At 40.7% G+C, this 24,352-nt stretch overlaps 1 protein-coding gene across 1 annotated transcript; it reads right to left on the minus strand.

The window, feature by feature from the left end:
- Positions 1-2,046: 2,046 nt before the first annotated feature.
- On the minus strand, positions 2,047-2,733 carry LOC138899043 (uncharacterized). Its single transcript, XM_070185156.1, has 2 exons — positions 2,523-2,733; positions 2,047-2,411 (listed from the first exon to the last, which is right to left on the minus strand). The coding sequence occupies exons 1-2, from the start codon at positions 2,731-2,733 to the stop codon at positions 2,047-2,049; spliced, it is 576 nt and encodes a 191-aa protein (XP_070041257.1).
- Positions 2,734-24,352: the final 21,619 nt, after the last annotated feature.

Below are 24,352 nucleotides of genomic sequence, written 5' to 3' on the forward strand. Positions count from 1 at the left end.
ATACAGAATGGTAATATCATAGTTCTTTAGTAGCTCCAACCATCTCCGCTGCCTCAAATTTATATCCTTTTATTTGAATATGTACTGGAGACTCTGACAATCCGTAAATACCTCACAATAGACACCGTAGAGATAATGCCTCCAAATGTTCAATGCATGAATGATGGATGTCATCTCTAAATCATGAACAATGTAGTTCTTCTCATGGGGGTTCAACTGGCAAGAAGCATAGGCAATCACTCTACCCTCCTGCATCAAGACACACCCAATACTGATCCAAGAAGCATCACAATACACTGTATAAGAGCCTGACGCTAAAGGCAAAACTAGAATTGGAGTTATAGTGAAGGCAGACTTGAGCTTCTGAAAGCTCTCCTCATACTCATCCGACCACCTGAATGGCAAACCCTTCTAGGTCAACCTAATCAAAGGCACTACAATGGAAGATAATCCCTCCACAAAATGACGATAATATCCAACCAAGCCGAGAAAACTCTAAATCTCAATAGCTGAAGATGACCTGGGCCAACTCTGAACCGCCTATATCTTCTTTGGATCCAGCTAAATCCCCTCACTGGACACCATATGCCCCAAGAACGCCACCGAACTGAGCCAAAACTCACACTTGGAGAACTTGGCATAAAGTTTCTCCTCCCTCAACCTTTGAAGTACAATCCTCAAATGTTGGGCATGCTCCTCCTAGCTACGTTAGTACACCAGGATTTCATCAATAAATACTATGACAAACGAATCAAGATATGGATGAAATACATTGTTCATCAGATGCATGAATGTTGTCGGGGCGTTGGTCAGCCCAAAAGACATCACAAGAAACTTATAGTGACCATAGCGGGTCCTGAATGTTGTCTTCAAAGTATCCGAGTCTTGAATCTTCAACTGGTGATACCCAGACCTCATATCAATCTTAGAGAACACCCTCGCTCCCTGAAGCTGGTCAAATAAATCATCAATGCGCGACAAAAGATACTTGTTCTTGATTGTAACTTTGTTCAACTGCCTATAATTGATGCACATCCATATAGTACCATCCTTCTTCCTCACAAACAGAACTGGTGTGCCCCAAGGTAACACACTAAGCCTAATATATCCCTTATCAAGAAGCTCTTGAAAATTCTCTTTCAATTCTTTCAACCCTATTGGTGCCACACGATACAGAGGAATAGAAATGGGCTGAGTGCCCGGGACCAAGTCAACACTAAAATCAATGGCCATGTCAGGTGGCATGCCCGAAAGGTCTGCAGGAAACACATCCGTAAAGTCTCGCACTATCGGAACAGAATCAATAGTAGAGGAGTATCAGCACCAACACCCCTCACAAAGGCCAAATATGACAGACACCCCTTCCCAACCATCTGTTAGGCATTTAGATAAGAAATCACCCTGTTGGGAACATAATCCAGAGAACCTCTCCACTTGATCCACGGCAATCTCGGCATCGCCAACGTCACGGTCTTAGTGTGACAATCCAGAATAGCATGACATGGAAACAACCAATCCATACCTAAAATCACATCAAAATCAACAATACTAAGTAATAAGAGATCAACCCTAGTCTCCAAACCTCCAATGCTCACCACACATGACCGATACACATGGTCCACCACAATAGTATCGCTCATCGGTATAGATACATGAACATCTGAAACTAAGGACTCATATAGAATATCCAAATAACGAGTAAAATAGGATGATACATAGGTATAAGTAGAATCAGGGTCAAATAATGTGGAAGCATCTTTTTGGCACATTGAAACAATACTTGTGATCACTACATCTGAAGCAACAGCCTCTAGCCTGGCAGGAATAGCACAGAATCGAGCCTGGCCACCACCTGATCGGCCTCCCCCTTTACAGCAACCCCTAGCTTCTTGGGCCCTACCCCAAGCTGGATGAGCGGGTAGTGTAGTTGTTGGTGCTGGCATCATCGGCCGAGAACTCTATTGTGGAACTCGACTCAACAATCTAGGGAAATCCCTCTTGAGATGACTCAAGTCCCAGCTCAAAACAACCCCTCCTCTAACGGACCTACTGCTCCTGATAACCTAAAGAACTGCTTGTAGAAACCTGGGAAGACAAGGTATGGTATAAACTCTGTGCTGGTAATGTACTGAATGATGACTGACCCGAACGAGCACTGTAAGAACCATGGCTAACTGATGCACCATGATGAACTGGACAATCCATCTGAGCGGTCCTATAAGGACGACCCCTGTTGTGGTGGGACTGACCCCCAGAAGAAACACCACTGAAACCACCCGAACCACGAGGCATCTTGGCCTCCCTCTCCTCACGCTCCTGACTATGGACCAGCTCTAACCGCCGAGCAATATCAACCACCTTATCGAACATAGTACCCAATACATTCTCTTGAGTCATAACAAATCGCAAACCTAGTTGAGGCCATCAATGAACCTCATAATCCTCTCTCTCTGTGGGAATCAACCAAACTGAGTGATGAGCCAACTCTAAAAATCTCATCTCGTACTGGGTCAAAGACATACCCTCCTGGCGTAGCTGCTCAAACTGCCTATGTAACTCCTCCCTACGAGTCGGTGGCACAAACTTCTCCAAGAATAGAACGGAGAACTCGTGCCATAAAAGTGGTGCAGCACCAGCTGGCCTGCTCCGCTCACAGGTCTCCCACCATCTAAATGATGCCCCCGTCAGCTGAAAAGTAGTAAATGAGACCCCACTAGTCTCAGGAATACCCATCGTGTGAAGAATCCGCTGGCACCTATCCAATATGTCCTGAGCATCCCCTGACTCAGCCCTACTGAATAATGGAGGCTTGAGCCTCTCAACCTCTCTAGTCTCTTCTGCTCCTCGTCACTCATAATAGGACCCACCTGGGCTTGAGCAATTGCAACTAGTTGGGCTGGTAGTACCCCCGGTGTCTGCAATACCTGCTCTAAAGTACAGACGACGGGAGTCTAAGCACCTCCCCCAGCCTGAGAAGTGGCTAGTGTGTCCTGAACTGAAACATCCTGAGTCTATAGGCACAGTTGGTGCTTAAGCTGGTCCCACCAGCTCAACCAAATCTAGAATCTGCTCCTAAGCTGGAGCAACTGCTGGGTCTATAGGTGTTACTCTAGCTGTTGTACGAGCTGTACCTCGGCCTCTACCATGGCCCCGGCCTCTCGTTGCCCTAGCTGGTGGTACTGATGGTCATCCGCCTAATCCGGTATCACATGTCCTCACCATCTGTGAGAGAATAGAATAACAGAAGTTTAGTTCCCAGAATCAACAAATTCGCATGACAAGAATACAAGAAGGTGATGTTTTCCTAAGGGTTCGACAATCTCTCGAAGATAAGTACAGACGTCTCCGTACCGATCTGCAAGACTCTATTAAACCTGTTCATGACTCGTGCGACCTATGTAACCTAGGCTTTGATACCAACTTGTCACGACCTAAATCTCACATGTCGTGATGGTGCCTATCGCGATACTAGGAAAGCCGACAACTCACAATTTAACAGGCATCATTAATTTAAAACATGCTGAAATAGGCTTAAGTAAAGAAAATCTCATAATAACTGGAAGGAAACATCGCAACTCAATACAGAATTGGGTGTCACTGAGTACATGAGCATCTATACAATAATATGGTCTTAAACACTGTCTAGGAAGGTTGAACAGTATAAGTAAAACTAAGAGACAGAGGAGGAGAGTCAAGGTCTGCGGACGCCAAAGCAGCGACCTCGATAATCTCTAAACTAGTAAAAACTCCAAAAATCAGCAACCACCGTGTCCGAAAATACATGGATCTGCACACGAAGTTCAGAGTGTAGTATGAGTACAACAAACTCAATAAGTACCATAAATAAACAAGGCAAGGTAAGAGAAGCTTAAATAATTGATGATACTAGCTATTCCGGTGTAGTTCTGTCTTTTAAACCGGCACGGAACAATATTTAAAACTAACTCATCAAGTTTCGTGAGAAGAATATCCATGTGTGCATGTGTACAGTTTCTCAAACAATATCATGGCATGTAGAGGAGGAGAATAATTAAATCAGATAAATGATCAAGGAAATGCAAATTCCAACACAACACTGGCCACACGCTAGGGGACCCTAGGGGGATGGATCTATATCCACACGCTGCACGGACAACTCACGTTCCAATAATATCAATATGTGGATCCGTACGGATAACTCACATGCAAATAACATAATCCGCCCGACATAGTCACAAGCCTCCAGTCCAAACATATAATGCAGGAGTAGTTAAACAAGAATACATGTATGTAATGAATGAAATAAGAATCTCATGCTCCTGGACTGGTGTAAATGACATGCTAAAGATTAGGCATGTGTGAAGTGTGCTATCAGAGCTCAAAACGGTAATTTCGTCACTAAAAAGCATTTTATCAAGTTCGTTCAGGGATTAAACCTCTATGTAGCCTGAGCATGGCTCAAATAGATCACGCAAATTGTTACAACATGAGAGATACCATAGCCTAAAGCTTAACAGTCAATTCTAGGCTTATAAGAGCTCGAGCACAACCCGAACATGAATATATGACCCCGGTGCCCGCACATGGGTTCATCACCACGCATGTGAGCACCTAATAGCACGTAGCTATCACAACAATTCAGGCAACTAGTGCCTCAACCGAGTTTAAATAAGATACTTACCTCAAGAAAATCGAATCACTCAGCTAGCAAGCCCTTGCCTCACGAATCGGCCTCCAAACGCCTAGAATATAGCTACAAAAACCTCGATATAATCAACACAAGATATAGGAATCAACTCCATATGAAAATGCTAAGTTCTTAATCAAAAGTCAAAAAGTCAACTCAAAAAGTCAACCTCGGGCCCACATCTCAGAATCCAACAAAATTTATAAAATCTGAATACCCATTCAATCACGAGTCCAACCATAACAAATTTACCATATTCTGACACCAAATCGTCACTCAAATCCCCAGATTTTACTCTCCAAATCCCTAACCCAAAACTCCCAAAATCCCACCTTAGAAACACACAAACTAGGTGGGAAATTCAATGGGTAATCAATATTATTGAATAAAAATGATCAAGAGTAGCTTACCTCAAGAAATCACACAAAACCTCTCTCAAATATTGCCTTAATTCGAGCTTACAAAGTCTAAAAATGAGAAAAGCTTCAAACCCTTCGAACTTAAGTTCCGCCCAGGCCTTTCGCACTTGCGGCTATTTCTCCCCTTCTACGATACCGCTTCTAAAGTGGAATTTCCGCATATGCGGAACTCAATTAAAATCCACCCCACCGCTTCTGCAGTCCAAAGCCCGTATCTGCGGACGCGCTTCTGCACAACAATACCCGCTTCTGCGGACTTCCAATCCCAACTCACCCTCCGCTTCTGCGAAAATAAACACGCATCTGCGAGCTCGCAGATGCGGCATACTCCTCACACTTGCGACCCATCGGCAACCTATCCAAACGCGCATCTGCGACACCTGGTCCGCTTCTGCGGCATCACACCTGTAGAAAATCCCTCGCAGGTGCGATTTCATCAGAACTGAAGCACCTGCATTTTCCTAAGTCCAATTCTCAACCCGAATTCAATCTGAATCAAACCCGAGGCCCCTGGGGCCTCAACCAAATATACCAACAAGTCCTAAAACATGATACGAGCCTACTCAAGGCCTTAAATAACATCAAACAACATCAAACAACATGAATCGCACCCCAATTCAAGCCTAATGAAAGCTAATGAATTCCAACTTCTACAATCGACACTGAAACCTATCAAATCAACTCTAATTAACCTCAAATTTTGCACACAAGTCATAAATAACACAACGGACCTATTTCGACTTCCGAAACAATAATTCGAGCCTGGTAACCACAAAGTCAACTCTCGGTCCAACTTCTTAACTCTCCAAACTTCTAATTTTCCAACACTCTCCATTTCAAGCCAAAATCACCTACTGACCTCCAAATCACTATCCGGGCACACTCCTATGTCCAACCCTACCGAGCTATCGAAATCGTCAAAACTCCTTTCTGGAGCCATTTACATATAAGTCAACATCCGATCAACTCTATCAACTTAGGCTTCCCACCTTGGGACTAAGTGTCCCAATTCATTCCGAAACATCCTCAGAACCAAACCGACTACCCCGACAAGTCACATAATAACAATTGAGCATAGAATGAGCATTCAATGCGAGAACAGGGCGACAACACCCAAAATGACTGATCGGGTCATTACAAGAGTCATCCAAGAAGCTAAGTTAGGTGATGCAGAATACATACAGGTCAGACAAGAGCAACTCATGCTCATTGATGAAAAGAGAATGGATGCAGTATGCCATGGTCAGCTATATTAGAATAGGATGGCCAGTGAATTTAACAGAAGGGTGAAGCCTCGCCAATTCATACTGGGGCAATTGGTTTTGAAGAAAATCTTCCCCCACCAAGAAGAAGCCAAAGGAAAGTTCATACCGAATTGGCAAGGTCTTTATGTGGTTCACCGAGTGTTGTCGGGTGGAGCTCTAATCTAGGCAGAAATTGATGGAAGAGTCAACACGAAACCCATAAACTCAGACCCGATCAAGAGCTACTATGTTTGAAGGAAATAGAATTAGGTTTTACTGTAACAAAACTATGTTCAACCTGACTTCCCACAGAGGGATACGTAGGCAACTCGCGTAGGATTCGGTTTCACTCCCCCCTTTCTTTTGTAATAGAAAATCCAAATATCATTTTGTATATTACTCTGGAACTATGCCACGACATGATTTCCTCGGGAAGGAATACGTAGGCAATCCTCATCGGATCCAGTCATCTTTTGTAATTGAACTACGCTATGGCCTGATTCCATTTGGATACGTAGGCAGCTGAGTCAGACTCGGCTATTCCATTCTTAATCTCATCATTTTGCATATATTGTAATTGAACTAGGCCTTAACCTTATTCGGTTTTGATACGTAGGCTGCCTGAGTCAGGCTCAATCATATTTATCATTTTTTTTCATCATCCACGAACTACGTTCAGACCTGATTCCATTTTGGATACGTAGGCAACCTGAAAGGATTCGGTCAAAACCTTAGAAAACCTGTGTAATACATTAGTCGCAATGGCAAGCAGTCACATCGTCAGAAGCATCGTGGAAGATCAACATCAACGGGGTAGAGTTTTCAAGAAGCAACGCTCGCTTTCAGGGAACCTTTCGAAGCATGTCATAATCCGGAACAACGGCATTTTCCATAAAACAAAGATTTTCAAAATATTTTCTAAAATATAGTAATTTGTTCCACCTACTGAACTTCGTGGCGTAACCATATCAAGGGACGGGGAAAAATCAATATTGTGGTCGACACAAACCAACACCCCTCCCGCTAAGAAATTTTCTTTGAGTGCATGGCTAACAGGATGCAAGGAAATATTGGGACTACACTGGGGCAAATTATACATCTGCCACTCTCCCAAGATTATAACCCATCTTCCTTTATTTAAATTTTCCTGGAATAATTGAAACTAATTCTTGAATCCTTTGCAGGTATCTTGGAATCAGACCGCTGGTGCGAACAAGGCATATTGTACATAGCAAACCGACCGCTCAATCAATCGGAGCACTTTGTACAAAACGAGTCGTTGGTTTCATCAATTGGAGCCATGTATATAGCAAACTGTCTGCTCAACCAACCGGACCACCTTGTACAAAGTGAGTTGTTGGCTTCACCAATTAGAGCTCTATATATAGCAAATCGCCAGCTCGAATCTAGCCAAAATAACTTAATATCATAAATAAAAGCCATATGAAACAATTACGGATAATAAATATTCGATTTGTAACTAAAATCAAAAAGTCAACCCTGGCTTGCACATTGGAACTTGACAAACCTCACAAATTTCGAACACTTATTCCGATACAAGTCTAACCATACTAAAATCATTCAATTTTGACCTCAAATCGGCCTTCAAACCATCAATTTATATTTTAGAAAGTTTTTACTAAAATCTCCAATTTCTCCAATTCAAATCATTAATCAAACACTAAAATCGAAGTTGAAATCAAGAAATAATAACAAATCCGAGCCAAAAAATACTTACCCCAATCCAAGTAGTAAAACTCCCATCCAAAATCTCCCAAAATCGAGCTCCAAAACCATGTGAGAAAAAGTAACTAAATTCCTAAACAAGAAAGGAAATGCAGCAGTTGTCCCAGCTTGAATCAGTTCCTAGATTGTCCCGAAACTCACGTATGATAATCCCAACATGATTCTTTCGAGATTACACCTAAGATAGCCTCTTGAATTACCTAATTTAGCCTTAAAATGAGAGAGATATAATGTTTAGAAGTGTTAAAAGAAATTTGAAAATTTCAGGGACATAAATGGCATTTGCGTAATTACTTACGCACAAAAAAACCAGTAATAAGAAAATCTTCGTTTTAGCACCCCAAAACTCATTCGGAACCTCCCGAACACAAACTATATATGCATTTTAATCATAAAATACCCTACGAACCTGCTCGAGCACTCAAAACACCGAAAATCAATCATCTGAAACCGATATTGATCATGGTCAAACTTTAAATTCTTAACTAGTTTCTCAATCAATGATCCAAAATAAACCCGAGACCCTCGGGACCCCATCCAATCATATCAACAAGTAAAAATATATAATCCAAATTTATCCAAAGCCTCAAAACACCCACGGGAACATCACAACAAAGAATCGAGGCTCAAACCAGATAAAATTTCTCACAAGTTGTTAAATCTTCATTCTTTCGAAAGAGTGTATGAATCACAATTAAACACTTCAGATTACTTTCAAACTTTGTACACAAGTTCAATTGAACTATATAGACCTATACAAAGTCTCGAAATACCAATTGGAGTCTACTAACATCAAATTCAACTCTTGGTCAAACTTATGAACTCTTAAGTTCTTCAAATTGCCAACTTTCGACAAATAGTGTCGAATTCTTCTAGGAACCTCTAAAACCAAATCCGAACATACGTACAAGTCCAAAATCATTAGAAGAACTGATCAGAACAATCAAAACCCGATTTCGAGTCTGTTAACCCAAAAGTCAAACCTTTGTCAATTCCTCTAATTTAAAGCTTCTAAAACAAGAACTATTCTTCCAAATCAATCCCGAACCGCTCGAAAACTGAAACCAACCATACACCCAAGTCATAATACATAATATGAATCTACTCAAAGTCTCAAACCACTGAATGGAATGCTAAAGCTTAAAACGACTGATCGGGTCATTACATTCTCCCCCACATAAACATGCGTTTGTCTTCGAACGTGTCAAGAGTCATTTCAAAGCCATAAAATCACTGTGTAAACTTTCCATACACATACCCATGAGTGATTCACATCACCTCAACCTATATAGGTCTGACAACACAATATAACTGAATATCTTTACCTCAACCTTATCTCACAACCCTTAGAACATAATATCCAACTTCTTAAATTCATTATAATACATGATTCTCGCATCTATATGTTGTATAAGTCTGAATCAAGTTACATCAAGCCGTAACCATACCCCAAGTGTAATCTGTAACAACCCGAACAGTCGTTTCATGTATTATAGCCTCATTCCCCTATTTATTGCCTCTTCTATGCTTATTTGTGGTTATGTGACTTTTCGGGGTGGTTGGTTTGGTTTTTGGGTTGATTCGATGAATTGAGACACTTAGTCCCAAGGTTGAAGGCTTAAGTTGATACAGTTTATCGTAGTTTAATTTTTATATAGATGACTTCAAAATAGAGTTTTGATAGTTCTGATAGCTTTGTATGGTGATTTTGGACTTAGGTATATGTCCAGATATTGATTTGGAGGTCCGTAGGTCATTTTGGCTTGAATCAGCAAAAGTTAAAAGTTTGGAAGGTAGAGACATTTGACCGAGAGTTGAATTTGTAGATACCAGGTTTGAATTTTGGTTTCAGAAGTTGGAATAGATCTGTTATGTCATTTGGTACTAGTGTGCAAAATTTGAGGTCATTCGGAGTTGATTTGGCCTGGTTCGGCAATTGTTTTGGATGTTGGAAGATCAATAATTCATTAGGCTTGAATTAGGGTGTGATTCGTGATTTTGATGTTTTTTGATGTAATATGAGGATTCTACTAAGTTTGTATCACGTTTTAGGATCTGGTGGTATGTTCGGATGGGGTCCCGGGCCCCGGGTGTGAATCGGATGGTTGGCAGAACATGTTTGCACTTTGAAGAAATGCTCCAGTTTCAGGTACTGATGTGATTGCACTTGCGATATTATCGCTGCAGAAGCGGCAGATGTATCACAGAAGCGTCAGATGTATCACAGAAGTGGAGAAATCAAGGCTTGTTCAGTGGTCGCAGATGCGGAAAAAGCTAGAGGCTTCAGAGATCGCAGGTGCAAGGCTAGTCCGCAGAAGCGGACTCGCAGATGCGGAGCCTTTGTCCGTAGATGCGGAAGAACGGAGGCTACTGAAGGATCACAAATGCGCAATTTGGCTGCACCTGCGGAACCACAGATGCAATTAAGTGAGCCACGGGTGCAGATTGACTGGCAGTGTCACATTTCGAAGAGTTTCATTGTTTTTCTCATTTGGGAAGATGTGGAACTCGGCTAAAGGCAATTTTTAGGAGGAGTTTTGCTACAATTGAAGAGGTAAGTGAATATTAATCATTTTTATTGATATATATTGATTACCCATTGATTATTACACCTAGTTTATGTGAATTTGAAGTGGAAATTGAGGATTTTAGAGTATGTTGTTGGAGAGTAAGATTTGAGGATTTGGGTGTCAATTTGTGTATAAAATCGGATGAAATTAATACGATTGGACTCGTAATTGAATGAGTGTTCGGAATTTGTAAATTTTATCGGGTTCTGAGGTGCCAGCTCGAAGTTGACTTTTTGGGTTGACTTTGCATATTTGATTCAAGACTTTAGCTTTATCTTTTGGAATTGTTTCCTATAGCTATTATTGATGGTATTAAGTTACTTTGGTTATATTCGAGTCGCTTGGAGGCCGATTCGCGATGCCAGAGCTTTTTGGAGTATTGACTCGCATGCTTTGAGGTAAGTAATATATATAAACTTGGATTTGAGGGCATTTAACCCTGGAAACTACATTATATGAAAGGTATTAGGGGTGACGTACGCGCTAGGTGATGAGCATGTGTACGTACAGCGGTGTATTCATGGTTTGGGGAGGCTTTTAGGCTATTACAAGACTTTTTTGCTAGCATAACTTGTTGTACCCGTATTTTCCTACTTGTTCAATTATTTGAACTGTGATTCATGTTAGACATCTTGTCTAGGCTATGTGCTAATTGTTGAGACTTGATAGGTCTATTCTTGTTATTCTAAGCTATATGCCTTAATTGCACACATGCTCTCAGTCATGATACTACATCCGCATATGATATCTCTGTCTCAGTACTTACTCATTTGATTCCTCACATGTCATAAATGCCTTTTATGTGTAACACTATTAAACTGAGTAATGTGAGATGTATTTATATGAGACTTTAATGGTAAATGACTGAGTTTGGGCCACAGAGCCGGTTTGGTATTGATTTTGAAGTGACGCGTACGCCAGGCCCATATTGGGCTAAGTGTTATTATTTTGGGGCGACGCGTGTACCAGGCCTCACTATTGAGCTAAATGATTATGATTAGCACTTGGGCAGGATTCGTCCCTCCGGAGTCTGACATGCCAGCACTGGGCACAGGCATAGTGTTTTATATACGTGCTTTGATAATGGGCAGTTATGTCAGGCACCCGTACAATGCTAAGTTTGAATATTGTTGGATCAACTATGACATTTGTTGATTGACATGTATACTTGACATGTAGGTATAGAAATGTACCTTCCTCATGCTAGTTGTTAAATAAAATTCTATATTTGTGTTGGGCTTTAACTGTTATGCTTGAAAGCATGTCTAAATTTCTGAAATGTGAACAAGCTGAACATGATATCATTGAGCTACTAGTTTCTATGGTTTTTCCTTTATATTTTGAATTGTTACTTGTTATTGATATTGGCATTTGATTATTGATCTGAGCCCGTCACTTCTTTGATCCGAAGGTTAGTTTTGTTACTTACTGAGTACATGGGATCGGTTGTACTCATACTATACTCTGCACTTCGTGTGCAGATCTAGGTACATTCGATCGAGGTGATTCTACCTTGAGTTGTTGTCAGCCTTTGGGAGACTACGAGGTAGCTTCTATGTTGTCCACAGGTCTTGAAATTCTCTTTCAGTTATTTCTATCTTTACTGTTCTATTATTCAGACATTAGTATTAGAGGATGTTGCTTGTATATTATTATTGGGTAGTGCTCGTGTACTCGTTGACACCAGATTTTGGCAATGGTTGTAGCAGTGTTATGGTTATAGTCTCAGATATTTCATGATACTTTTCTATTGGTGAGTTATTGGACTATGTTTATTCGATTTCATCATTATTATGTGACTGTTGGCTTACATAGAAGGTTGGGGTTAGGTACCATGACAATTAGTGGATTTTGGGTCGTGACAACTTGGTATTAGAGCACTAGGTTACTTAGGTCTCACAAGTCACGCGCAAGTTTAGTAGAGTTTTGCGGATCAGTACAAAGATGTTTGTACTTATCTTCGAGAGGCTACCAAACTATTAGGAAACTTCACTTTCTTGCATTCTTATCGTGAGAATTTATATTTCCAAAGTTTAAACTTTGACACTTCTATTCTCATAGATGGTGAGGACACGTATGACCGAATCAGGCAAACAGCCACCAGTACCATCGGTTAGGGCTTGTAGAGGACGAGATGCAGCTCATACTATAGCTAGAGTAGCACCTGTGGAGTCACCAGTTGCTCCAATTGAGAAGCAGATACCATATGATTTTGAGCCGAAGGGACCAGCTCAGGCACCAGCAGTGCCTATTGTTATTCCTGGCCTTCAAGAGGCCTTGGCCCAGCTTTTGACTGTGTGCACGAGCCTGGCTCAGGCAGTTTCGATTCCAATTTCTCCAGCTACCTTACTGGCTAGGGGAGGTGCCCAGACTCCCACCGCCCGTACTCTAGAGCAGCTAGCTCTGGGTCATCAGACCTCGGGGGTAATACTAGTTCAGTCGGTTGCTTCTACTCAGGCTGAGTTGGTCCACCTATGAGTGATAAGGAGTAGAAGTGATTGGAGCGGTTCAGGAGGCTCAAGCCTTCGAAGTTCAGTGTGGAAGAGTCAGAGGATGCTCAAGATTTTCTAGACTGGTGTTAGCGGATTCTTCAAAGCGGGTATTTTAGAGAAAACTAGAGTTGCATTTACTACTTTTCAGCTGACGGGGGCAGCCTACAGATGGTGGCAGGCCTATGAGTTGAGTAGGCCAGTTGGCACAATGCCACTTATATGGCATGTGTTCTCCATTCTCTTTTTAGAGATGTTTGTCCCACAGACTCGCACGGAGGAGCTGCGTAGAGATTTTGAGAAGCTACGCCAATGGGATGTGACTGTAACTCAATATGAGATGCGATTCACGGATCTAGAATGTCATGATATATAGTTGGTTCCCACCAAGAGAGAGAGGATCAGGAGGTTCATTTATGGCCTCAACTATGGTTTGCATTACAGTTTGGCTCGAGAGGCTGAGACAGATGCTAGGTTTGACCAGGTGGCTAAGATTGTCCAGTTCTTAGAGTCAGTTTACAGGCTTGAGCGTGAGGGGAATGAGGGCAAGAGACCCCGTATGTCAGGTGGTTTCAGTGGTACCTCATCTGGGCGTCAGTCACATCACAACAGAGGTCGTCCTTACAGGCCCGCTCACATGGCTCGTCCAGTTCATTGTAATGCATCAGTCAGCCATGGTTCATACAGTACTCTTCTGGTTCTGTCATCTTTCAGTGCACTTCCAGCTTAGACCTCGTACCGTGCTCCATCAATTCAGGGTTCATTAGTATCAAGTTCTTCTAGTGGTTATTTTACTTCTCGGGGTCTGATTCAAGCCCCACCATCATTTCCAGATCGAGATATTACGTTTGTGGAGAGTTGGGGCATGTGAGTAAGTATTGTCCCCATAATTACATAGGTCTAGTGCAGCATGGAGGCCAGTCTATGACCCCTGCACTAGTTGCTACACCACCAGCTCAGCCAGCTCAAGGTGGAGGTCATGTTGGTCGAGATCGCCCCAGAGGGGGAGGTCAGACAGGTGGTGGTCAGGCTCGATGCTATGCTTTTCCCGCTAGGCCAGAGGCAGTTGCTTCCGACAATATGATCACATAGGGTTGAGTGGAGAGGCTCCTTGGATTACATTCCTAGTAGAGTAATTTCATATCTAAAGGCTAAACGGATAGTTGAGAAGGGATATCTACCATATTTTGCCTTTGTGAGGGATGTATGTGTTGATACTCCTACCGTTGAGTCAGTTCCAGTGGTGAGAGACTTTCCAGATGTGTTTCCTGCAGACCTACCGGGCATGCCACCCTACAGGAACATTGATTTTGGTATTGACCTAGTGTCGGGCACTTAGCCCATCTCTATTGCTCTATATCATGTGGCACCAACATAGTTGAAGGAATTGAAGGAGAAGCTTCAAGATTTACTTGATAAGGGATTCATCAGGCCTAGTGTGTCACCTTGGGTGGGCCAGTTCTATTTGTGAAGAAGAAGGATAGTACAATGAGGATGTGTATCGATTACGGCAGTTGAACAAAGTTACAATTAAGAACAAGTACTCACTATCGCGCATTGATGACTTATTTGACCAGCTTCAATGTGGTAGAGTCTTCTAGAAGATTGATTTGAGGTTGAGGTATTATTAGTTGAAGATTCGAGATTTGGATATTCTAAAGACGGCTTACAGGACCCGTTATGGTCACTACGAGTTTCTAGTGATGTCTTTTGGGCTGACCAATGCCTCAACAACCTTTATGCACTTGATGAACAATGTATTCCAGTTGTATATTGATTCATTCATCATCGTGTTCATTGACAACATATTGGTGTACTCACGCAGCCATGAGGATCATGAGCAGTATCTGAGGATTGTACTCCAGACTTTGAGGGAGAAGAAGCTATATGCTAAATTCTCCAAGTGTGAGTTTTGGCTTGACTCGGTGGCGTTCTTGGGCCACATGGTGTCTAGTAAGTGGATCAAGGTAGATCCAATGAAGATTGAGGTAGTTCAGAGTTGGCCCAGGCTGTCTTCAGCTACTGAGAGTCAGAGTTTTCTTGGTTTGGCTGGTTATTATCATTGTTTTATGGAGGATTTTTCATCCATCGTTGCACCTTTGACTAGATTGACCCAAAACGCTGCTCCTTTAAGATGGTCTGAGGAGTGTGAGAATAGCTTTCAGAAGCTCAAGACTACATTGACTATAGCCCTAAGGTTGGTGTTACCTACAGGTTCGTGATCTTACACCTTGTATTATGATGCATCGCATATTGGGCTTGGTGCGGTATTGTTGCAGGACGGTAGGGTGATTGCCTACGCTTCTTGGCAGATGAAGGCTCATGAGAAGAATTACCTTGTGCATGACCTAGAGTTGGTAGCTATTGTTCACGCATTGAAAATTTGGAGGCACTATCTGTATGGTGTTCATTCTGAGGTCTATACCGATCATCGGAGTCTCCAGCATTTGTTTAACCATAAGGATCTTAATTTGCGGAAGTGGAGATGGTTAGAGTTGCTGAAAGACTATGATATCACCATATTATATCATTTGGAAAAGGCCAATATGGTGGCCAATGCATTGAGTAGGAAAGGTGAGAGTATAGTTAGTTAGGCATATTTACCGGTAGCAGAGAGGCCACTAGCAATGGATGTTCAGGCCTTGGCCAATCAGTTTGTGATATTTGACGTCTCAGAGACTAGTCGTGTTCTTTCTTATATTGTGGCATAGTCTTCGTTATTGGAGTGTATCAAGGCTTGAGAGATTGATGATCCTCACTTATTGATGTTGAAGGATATGATGCTACAGGGTGGTGCTAGGGAGGTTATGATTGGTGATGATGGTGTTATGTGGCTTAAAGGCCGAATTTGTGTTCCAAATGTTGATGGATTGAGAGATTTGATCCTTGAAGAGGCTCACAACTCGTACTATTCCTTTCACCCAGGTGTCACGAAGATGTACCGTGACTTAAAACAACACTATTGGTGGTGGAGAATGAAGAAAGATATTGTTGCTTATATCTATCGGTGTTTGAATTGTCAACAGGTGAAGTATGAGCATCAGAAACCGGGAGGGTTGTTTTAGAGATTGGAGATATAGGAGTGGAAGTGGGAGTGCATCACTATGGATGTTGTGGTAGGCTTGCCATGGACCTTGAAGAAGTTTGATGAAGTTTGGGTTATTATGGATCGGTTGACTAAGTCTGCACACTTCATTCCGGTGGTGACCACCTATTTTGCAGAGCAGTTGGATCAGATTTACATTCGGGAGATTATCCGCTTGCATGGTGTGTCTATTTCCATCATTTTTGATCAAGGCACGCAGTTCACATCGCAGGTTTGGAGAGTAGTACAGTGAGAGTTAGGCATATGGGGTTAGTTGAGTATAGAATTCCATCCTCATATGGAGTTGGTAGTTCGAGTGCACTATTCAGAACTTGGAGGATATGTTATGTGCCTGTGTTATGGATTTCAGAGGCTCATTGGATTAGTTTCTTCTATTAGCGGAGTTCACCTACAACAATAGCTTTCAATCGAGTATCCAGATGGCTCCTAATGAGGCCTTATACGGTAGGAGATGTCGTTCTTGTTACGCCTCGCATTATTATGTCAATGCTACGCTCCACAATAATTTAATACGACGATGTTACGCTCCATAGTAATTTATTACGATGATGTTATGTTTTGTAGTAATTTATTACGACGATGTTACACTCCGGAGTAATTTATTACGATGATGTTATGTTCCGCAGTAATTTGTTACGACGATGTTGCACCCTGTAGTATTGTACATTGAATTTGTCATAAGATAATTGACATCAGTTCAAGGACACGATTATTTGGAAATTATAAGCATTATGCTATTTCAAACAAATGATATGTAAGTGCCATAAAGGATAAAGGGTACATGAATTAAAGAAAATGAGTTTCATTGAAGGTTGCCGATTTGGGATGAAATACGGTCCGAGCTATAATACCCAATACTTATGGACTAATACCATATAAGGTACCATATGACCGTGATAGTATAATGTATATACGGTCCGAGCTATAATACCCAATATATGGACATGATCAGCTGGTATACGTTGATGATTTTCCCACAGTGGCCGAAATGACTCAGAGGCTTGATGATGTTATGAACGCATATACCTATGCATGGTATGACATTTATACGCATATGGATGACATTATTAAAATGAAATGATTCACAGAGGTATGCAAACGTACATGTCGAGTCTTTTACTCCATGTTTCTCTCATGTCTATTATTTACTGGTTTTCATTCCTTACATACTCGGTACATTATTTGTACTGACGTACCTTTTGCCTGGGGACGCTGCATTTCATGCTCGCAGGTTTCGATGGACAGGTCAAGAATCCTCCAAGTAGGCGATCAGCTCAGTGAAAGATGTTGGTGCACTCCATTTGCTCCGGAGTTGCTTGTTTGGTCTGTATGACTTAGATGTGTGTTGTTTGATATTGCGGGGCTCTGTCCCGACCTTTATGAAAATTATGTATTCTTAGAGGCTTGTAGACAGATGCCATGTATATGAAATGTTGTATGGCCTTGTGGGCCTATGTTCAGTGTACGAGGGATCGTTTTGGGTCTTATAGGCCAGTATGTCATATGTATAAGTTTATTCCCTCATGCTTTACCACGGTTCATTTACCTATGATGGAATGATACGAAAGATACGTTATGTTGGTACTCGGTTGAGTAAGGTACCGAGTGCCCATAACGGCCCATCGGTTTGGGTCGTGACAAAAGTGGTATCAGAGCAGTTTTATCCTAGGGAGTCTACAAGTCGTGTCTAGTAGAGTCTTGTTTATGGGTGTGTCGTGCACCACACTTATAAGCAGGAGACTGCAGGGCATTTAGGATTATCACTCTTTCTTCTTACTCTAGATCATGTGGTAGATCTCATTTATAAGAATTCAAACTCCTAGCTTCTATTTTATCCGTAATATGACGATACCTCCAGTTGGTAAGAGATTAAATGTGGCTACGGAAGAGTTGAGTCAGAGGAACTCGGTTTTTCATGATGCTTATGATGAGTAAATGTAAGGTCTTTAGTAGATCATGTGTGTACTAGGATGTGTAATCTTCTTGATAAGGATCCCTAAGGCAAGAATGCCTATCCACTCTTACGGTAAAAAGGAATAAGAGAATCAGAAGGTAGACACAAGTTTGAGCAAGTAAAAGAAGCAAGATGAAAAAGGGTACGAGGTACCCAGTTAATGAAGATTAATAGTATTTACAATTCAAGCAGAGAAATATAAGCATTTTGAGTTACCTTCAACAGTAACAGAGGTATGTACAATTGGCCACACCCATCTCAGTTATGCCCTATGGGGGCTAACAAAAGTAGTATAAGAGAAGGACGGATATCAGGATCTGGTTGGGGTTAGAGTAACCCAGAATGGTGAATGGATTATTTGTGTTAATTGACATTTTTGAAGGATATTAAAAATATGCTAATAGATCTCCTTGTGAGATACCCAGATAGTGCACTCTAAAATAGTATAGCTAGATATGAGTACTACAAATATAGGCACTGGAAGCCTTGAAGGGATAAATATTACCTTAGTACGGCTCCCATCCCTAGTAGGGAAAGAATGTTAGGCAATTCGAAGAATCAGTGGATGGAGCAAGGGGAGCTAAAAGTAAAAGAATGTCTTGTTGAAGTTTTCAGAATAAAGTGATAGAAAAAAATGTTAGCAGGAAAAAAAAAGAGTTAATGAAGCATTATGAGTAAGATTTGATACATGGATGACAACGGTAGATCAAAAAGATGACAGTATTACAGAGCGTATAGTCAAATGAAGGAAAGGACAAGAGGTGACAAGCCTTAAGACAACAAAAGAGTATAGGCCATAAAGTCATATCCTCATTTCGAGAAATATGTTCGTGACTCCAACGCGACTACTAGAAGGGAGAGTAAAACCCCAGAGTAATAGAAATCAGTATGGACTGATGAACAAGGTAAACTAAACATGAACTAGGGACTGAGTAATAGTCGGCATCATGAGAATTTCAAAGATTACATCCCGTCGATAATAGAATGGACGACAGAAGAATACCCTTTAAAGGTCGTTTAGGAAGACGCTTCCCTAAACCAAACAAGGTGAGCAAAGTTAAGCTTAAGGGATTGTATGTGCTAGTTACACTAAGTGTCACCCTCGCGAGTAAGAAATTTCGTTATCCTTGGTACAGAAGGATTATCGTGAGGCGAGTAAAGGTCATCGATGATGTGAAAATATGCCAAAGATGAAGAGGTAAAAAATCTATAGGTAGATCGTCGTAGCTCCAACTCTTAGTACTCCCCTAAAGGGAGGAATATGGAGTGATGTGGCATTAAGTCAGAATTAAGCGGTTCTAGTAACTATGGAAAAGTAAAGGAAGAATGCGCTAAAAATGAGAAAAAGGGATGAGATTGGACTTATTCAAATCCTACAGATATGCTACGATTCCAGAACATTATGCAAACACGACGTCAAGGAGAGGAGGCAAAGGTTCCTGCCTGAGATGTTATTGATAGATAAGGAGCCAGTGCGGGGCATAAGTTAAGATAAAGGAAATGGCCCGTGAAAGATTACGCAGAATATTGATATGAGAATGATCCAACGAGTAGTTAGTAGTTGATTCAGGAAGAGCCTAGTTATGGCTAAACAAAAGGAACACAGACAAATCAACGGATTGTGCAAGACGAACATACTGAACCCCAACATGGGGAATTCAGTCTTGCAGATATGACATCGTGATCCTTGAGACATATTCAGATAGGAGTTGGGGTAGTTAAAAGTAAATAAAAGAGAATGCCAGTGGGAAGACAGTCCAAATATTAGTTCAGAAGCAACCCTGCAAGCACAGGGGCGTGGAAATAAGTAACTACAGATAATTATAGGCGGGGAAGAACATCAAAAATTCCGTCCAAGTATACGATATGATAAGCTTGCAGCTTTACAAGAGTCAGAGGGTCCTCCCAAAGTACTATAACAAAAGACTAACTGAGGGAATAAGTAAGAAGGCTTCAACCTAAGCATAGTGACCTAAAGAGGAAATGGTCTTGTAAAAACAGTCTCACTACAACATTGTATGCATTCCATAAGGAAGTGGCACCTACCGTGGCTAATGAACGGAAAGTAACATCAAAAGTAATATTCGAAATCATATGAGTTGCACAAAAATTCTGGCATGCATGGGAACTAAGATAAGTTAAGTATGCACGCAACAAGGGGACAGAAAGACAAGGAAAAGTAATAGCTTATGCTTAAAGAAAGTTGAGAAGGAACGAAAGGAATTATTCGATCAATGATCCAGACTTATTTACGTTATGAACGCACAGATTTCGGAGCATTATCCATGCAGTATATATGTTGACAATCATACAGCTGTAGAAGACTCCGGTATAAGTTAAAAGAAAGAATTGATCCTAGGGCATAGACAAAGGATTGAATTATCAGAAGATTGTATCATAGATATTCCATAGTGCCCATGAAAGGCTAAAGTAATAACTAATACCGTGAGCCACAGATCAGAAGATAGCTTAAGCCTACATAAAGGTTGATCAGAAGGAAGAGAAAACTAAAGAGTTACAACAACGAAGTAAATAAGGAGTTTGATTATCGGACCCAGAAAATTATAGAAATCGTGATTGAGTACATTGCAGGATCGCTCTTAATATCAGAGGTACAAGAGAGATAGTACAAATTCTATAATGGTCTATGATAAAATAAGTTAGAAGAGTACCAGCCTCATAAGAAGTCAATATGAATCTCCCACCGGAGTGTGTATGCACCAGAGGTGCAAGTATTATAATAGAGCTTCAAGTCGCGGATGTGAATTATACCTATGTGGAAGGGAGGTCATGAAAGAGATAGAAGATATGATGCGAGATTTTAAGGTAAGTAAGGTAAAGGTGAACAACGTAGGAGATACTCAGGTGCAGAAGGTTATGAATAATCTATACTTCAGATAGAGGGCTAGAAGTGATGGGATTTACTATCCAGGAATGATAGCGGCATCGTTAGTGGCATATCTTTCAGCCTATGGTTTCTACATATCGAGAGGTCTAGTTAAGAGAGTAAAGAAGAGTTAAAGATGATGTGATATCTCGCTTGATATTCCAGAATGACATAAGGAAATCTATGGTGCGAGCAAGTTGAAGGAAGATTGCGAGCAGTATAAATAGATACGTATAGTTCGCAAGCTAAAGTAAAGTAAAGCGACAAGGATTTATGACAGGAATAAGGATAAGAAAGGGCGAGTGAGAAGGTGACAAGAATGGATAAGTCCTCAGGATTAAGCCCATGAAAACAAGAGAGTTGATGATTTCTCTAAGTTATAGAAAGCTCAGTTTAGACTGACTGAACTCAAAGAAGTATAAGACTAATGGCATTTAGAAGAGATGGAATGCTGTCCTGATCGTACAATGAGGATGTGATTGTGATAGATAAAGGATGACGTTTGATCCTTCGATTGAGTAATGACTTGAAGAGGATTTCATGAATTGTACGGGATTAAAATACCCATGTAAGGTGAGTCATACTGGGATGTTACAAAATACGGTTATGAAAGTATATTATTGCCCCTAGGTGGATCAATCTAATTACTCCAGATGTTCCCGATGAGACGCAAGCCCTAGCGGCAGTGTTACATAAGAGATCAAGTTATCAGTGGTAGATGATGGATCAACATTAAGGTGAATCAAGAATTGATGAATAAAAGTTCAACAATATGAGATGAGATCAGGCTGTCATACTTAAGATGAATAGTAATGAGGAAGCATTAAAGGACTTAGATTTATATATATGGGATAGGCAACGAGAGTAACCTGGAGTTTGGTAGCAGAACTTAGTAATAATGGGGGGCCTACTTAGATGTAGTAAAGCCATAGACGCCTAGAAGGACAGCTTGTCATAATTTTATATATGTTCATAAAATGAGGCCTAGAGATTGGCTAAAATCTAGAGGAAAAAGGAGAGAAGAGTCGCATAGGCACACGTACAAGGACAAAGTCATACAGGCTGCATGATGTAAGGTAGCAACAGTTACGAGATTGGAAGGATTCCGACCACAAGTCATGGTATGAGAAAGAGGCCTAGAGGGGGAATGCCTTGGCCTTTGGATATATTCACAGAACAATTGCCTAGATGGCAAGGATAGAATACTAAAGTATTCGGAATACATAGGTTATGAAAATGATAAGTGCATCAGTCAACATTCGAGGATGAATGTTCCAAATGGGGGAATGATGTTACGCCTCGCATTATTACGTCAATGTTATGCTCCGCAATAATTTATTATGATGATGTTACGCTCTACAGTAATTTAATAGGACGATGTTACGCTCCGCAGTAATTTATTACGATGATGTTACATTCCGCAGTAATTTATTACGACGATGTTACACCCTATAGTATTGTACGTTGAATTTATCATAAGATAATTAACATCAGTTCAAGGACAAGATTATTTAGAGATTATAAGCATTATGCTATTTCAAACAAACAATAAGTAAGTGCCATAAAGGATAAAGGGTACACGAATTAAAGAAAATGAGTTTCGTTGAAGGTTGTCGATTTGGGATGAAATACTGTCCGAGCTATAATACCCGATACTTATGGACTAGTACCATACAAGGTACCATATGACTGTGATAGTATGATGTATAAAGTATATTAAAAATGAGTAGAACTTTAAGTAATTTAAGATAATTCTTAATTATGCGGGTAATTGGTTAATTACCGGGTAACGAGACATTACCTAATTACCTAATAAGTGGATAAAGATTTAAATTTTCCACCCCCACCGCCACGTGGCAGTAAGCCACTATTAATACATATGACTAAGTAGTCATATGAGCTTAGGTGGCTATCTAAGGTGAATAGGACTTTAACGTGTAATCCATTCAAAGTCTATACAAAGTTTGGTTTCATTACAAAGTTGGTCTCATTTTGGACATAGAATAAGAAAGTAAGAATCAGATACATTTCCTCCAAATTCTAAGCAACTAAAAAATAGACGCTAAGGTTCAATCCAACAAAGCTTCCAATGAAAATCCTTGCAACCAAACAATTCCAGCGAGAATTGTAAGAACCGTAGCAACGTAAACTTTTGCGGTTCTAAAGGAGTACGGTACAATCTTTTTCTAGAATATTATACGGATTTTTCCCTACTCCAGGTATGTTAAGGCTATTCCTTCTTTCTTTTTGGCATGACCCAAATGATACTGAAAGAAACGAGCAAATGCACAGTTTCTATAAACAACTCTATTCATAGAAATATTAGGGATGTCTATATTCTTGATTCCCCATGTGAATTATTATTATATCTTCTGTTCACCGGTCTCAAAAAAATACGTATTTGATAAAATTTATCCGACAGGCATATTATTTTTATGACATTCCGAAAAAATCTTATTAACGTATTTCTTAAGGCATATTATTTTTATGACATTCCGAGAAAATATTATTAATGTATTTCTTATGCATTTCATGCATTTATACATATACATTGACCCATGACCAGATGGCGTTATATACGCATATATATGTATATTATATGTATATGGGATATGGGAAAAGGTTATGGCGTTATATACGCACCACCACTTGATCAGCTGGTATACGTTGATGATTTGCCCACAGTGGCTGAAATGATATGATGGGATGCTCTCAGAGGCTTGATGATGTTATGAACGCATATACCTATGCATGGTATGACATTTATACGCATATGTATGACATTATAAAAATGAAATGATTCACAGAGCTATGCAAACGTACATGTCGAGTCTTTTACTCTATGTTTCTCTCATGTCTATTATTTACTGGTTTTCATTCCTTACATACTCGGTACATTATTTGTACTGACGTTCCTTTTGCCTGGGGACACTGCGTTTCATGCCCACAGGTCTCGATAGACAGGTCGAGAATCCTCCAAGTAGACGATCAGCTTAGCAGAAGATGTTGGTGCACTCCATTTACTCCAGAGTTGCTTGTTTGGTCAGTATGACTTAGATGTGTGTTGTTTGGTATGGCGGGGCTCTATTCCGACCTTTATGAAAATTATGTATTCTTAGAGGCTTGTAGACAGATGCCATGTATATGAAAGGTTGTATGGCCTTGTCCGCCTATGTTCAGTGTACGAGTGATCGTTTTGGGTCTTATAGGCCAGTATGTCATATGTATAAGTTTATTCCCTCATGCTTTACCCCGGTTCATTTACCTATGA

The sequence above is a fragment of the Nicotiana tomentosiformis genome, chromosome 9, assembly GCF_000390325.3.
Source record: "Nicotiana tomentosiformis chromosome 9, ASM39032v3, whole genome shotgun sequence".
In the NCBI taxonomy this organism is placed as follows: Eukaryota; Viridiplantae; Streptophyta; class Magnoliopsida; order Solanales; family Solanaceae; genus Nicotiana; species Nicotiana tomentosiformis.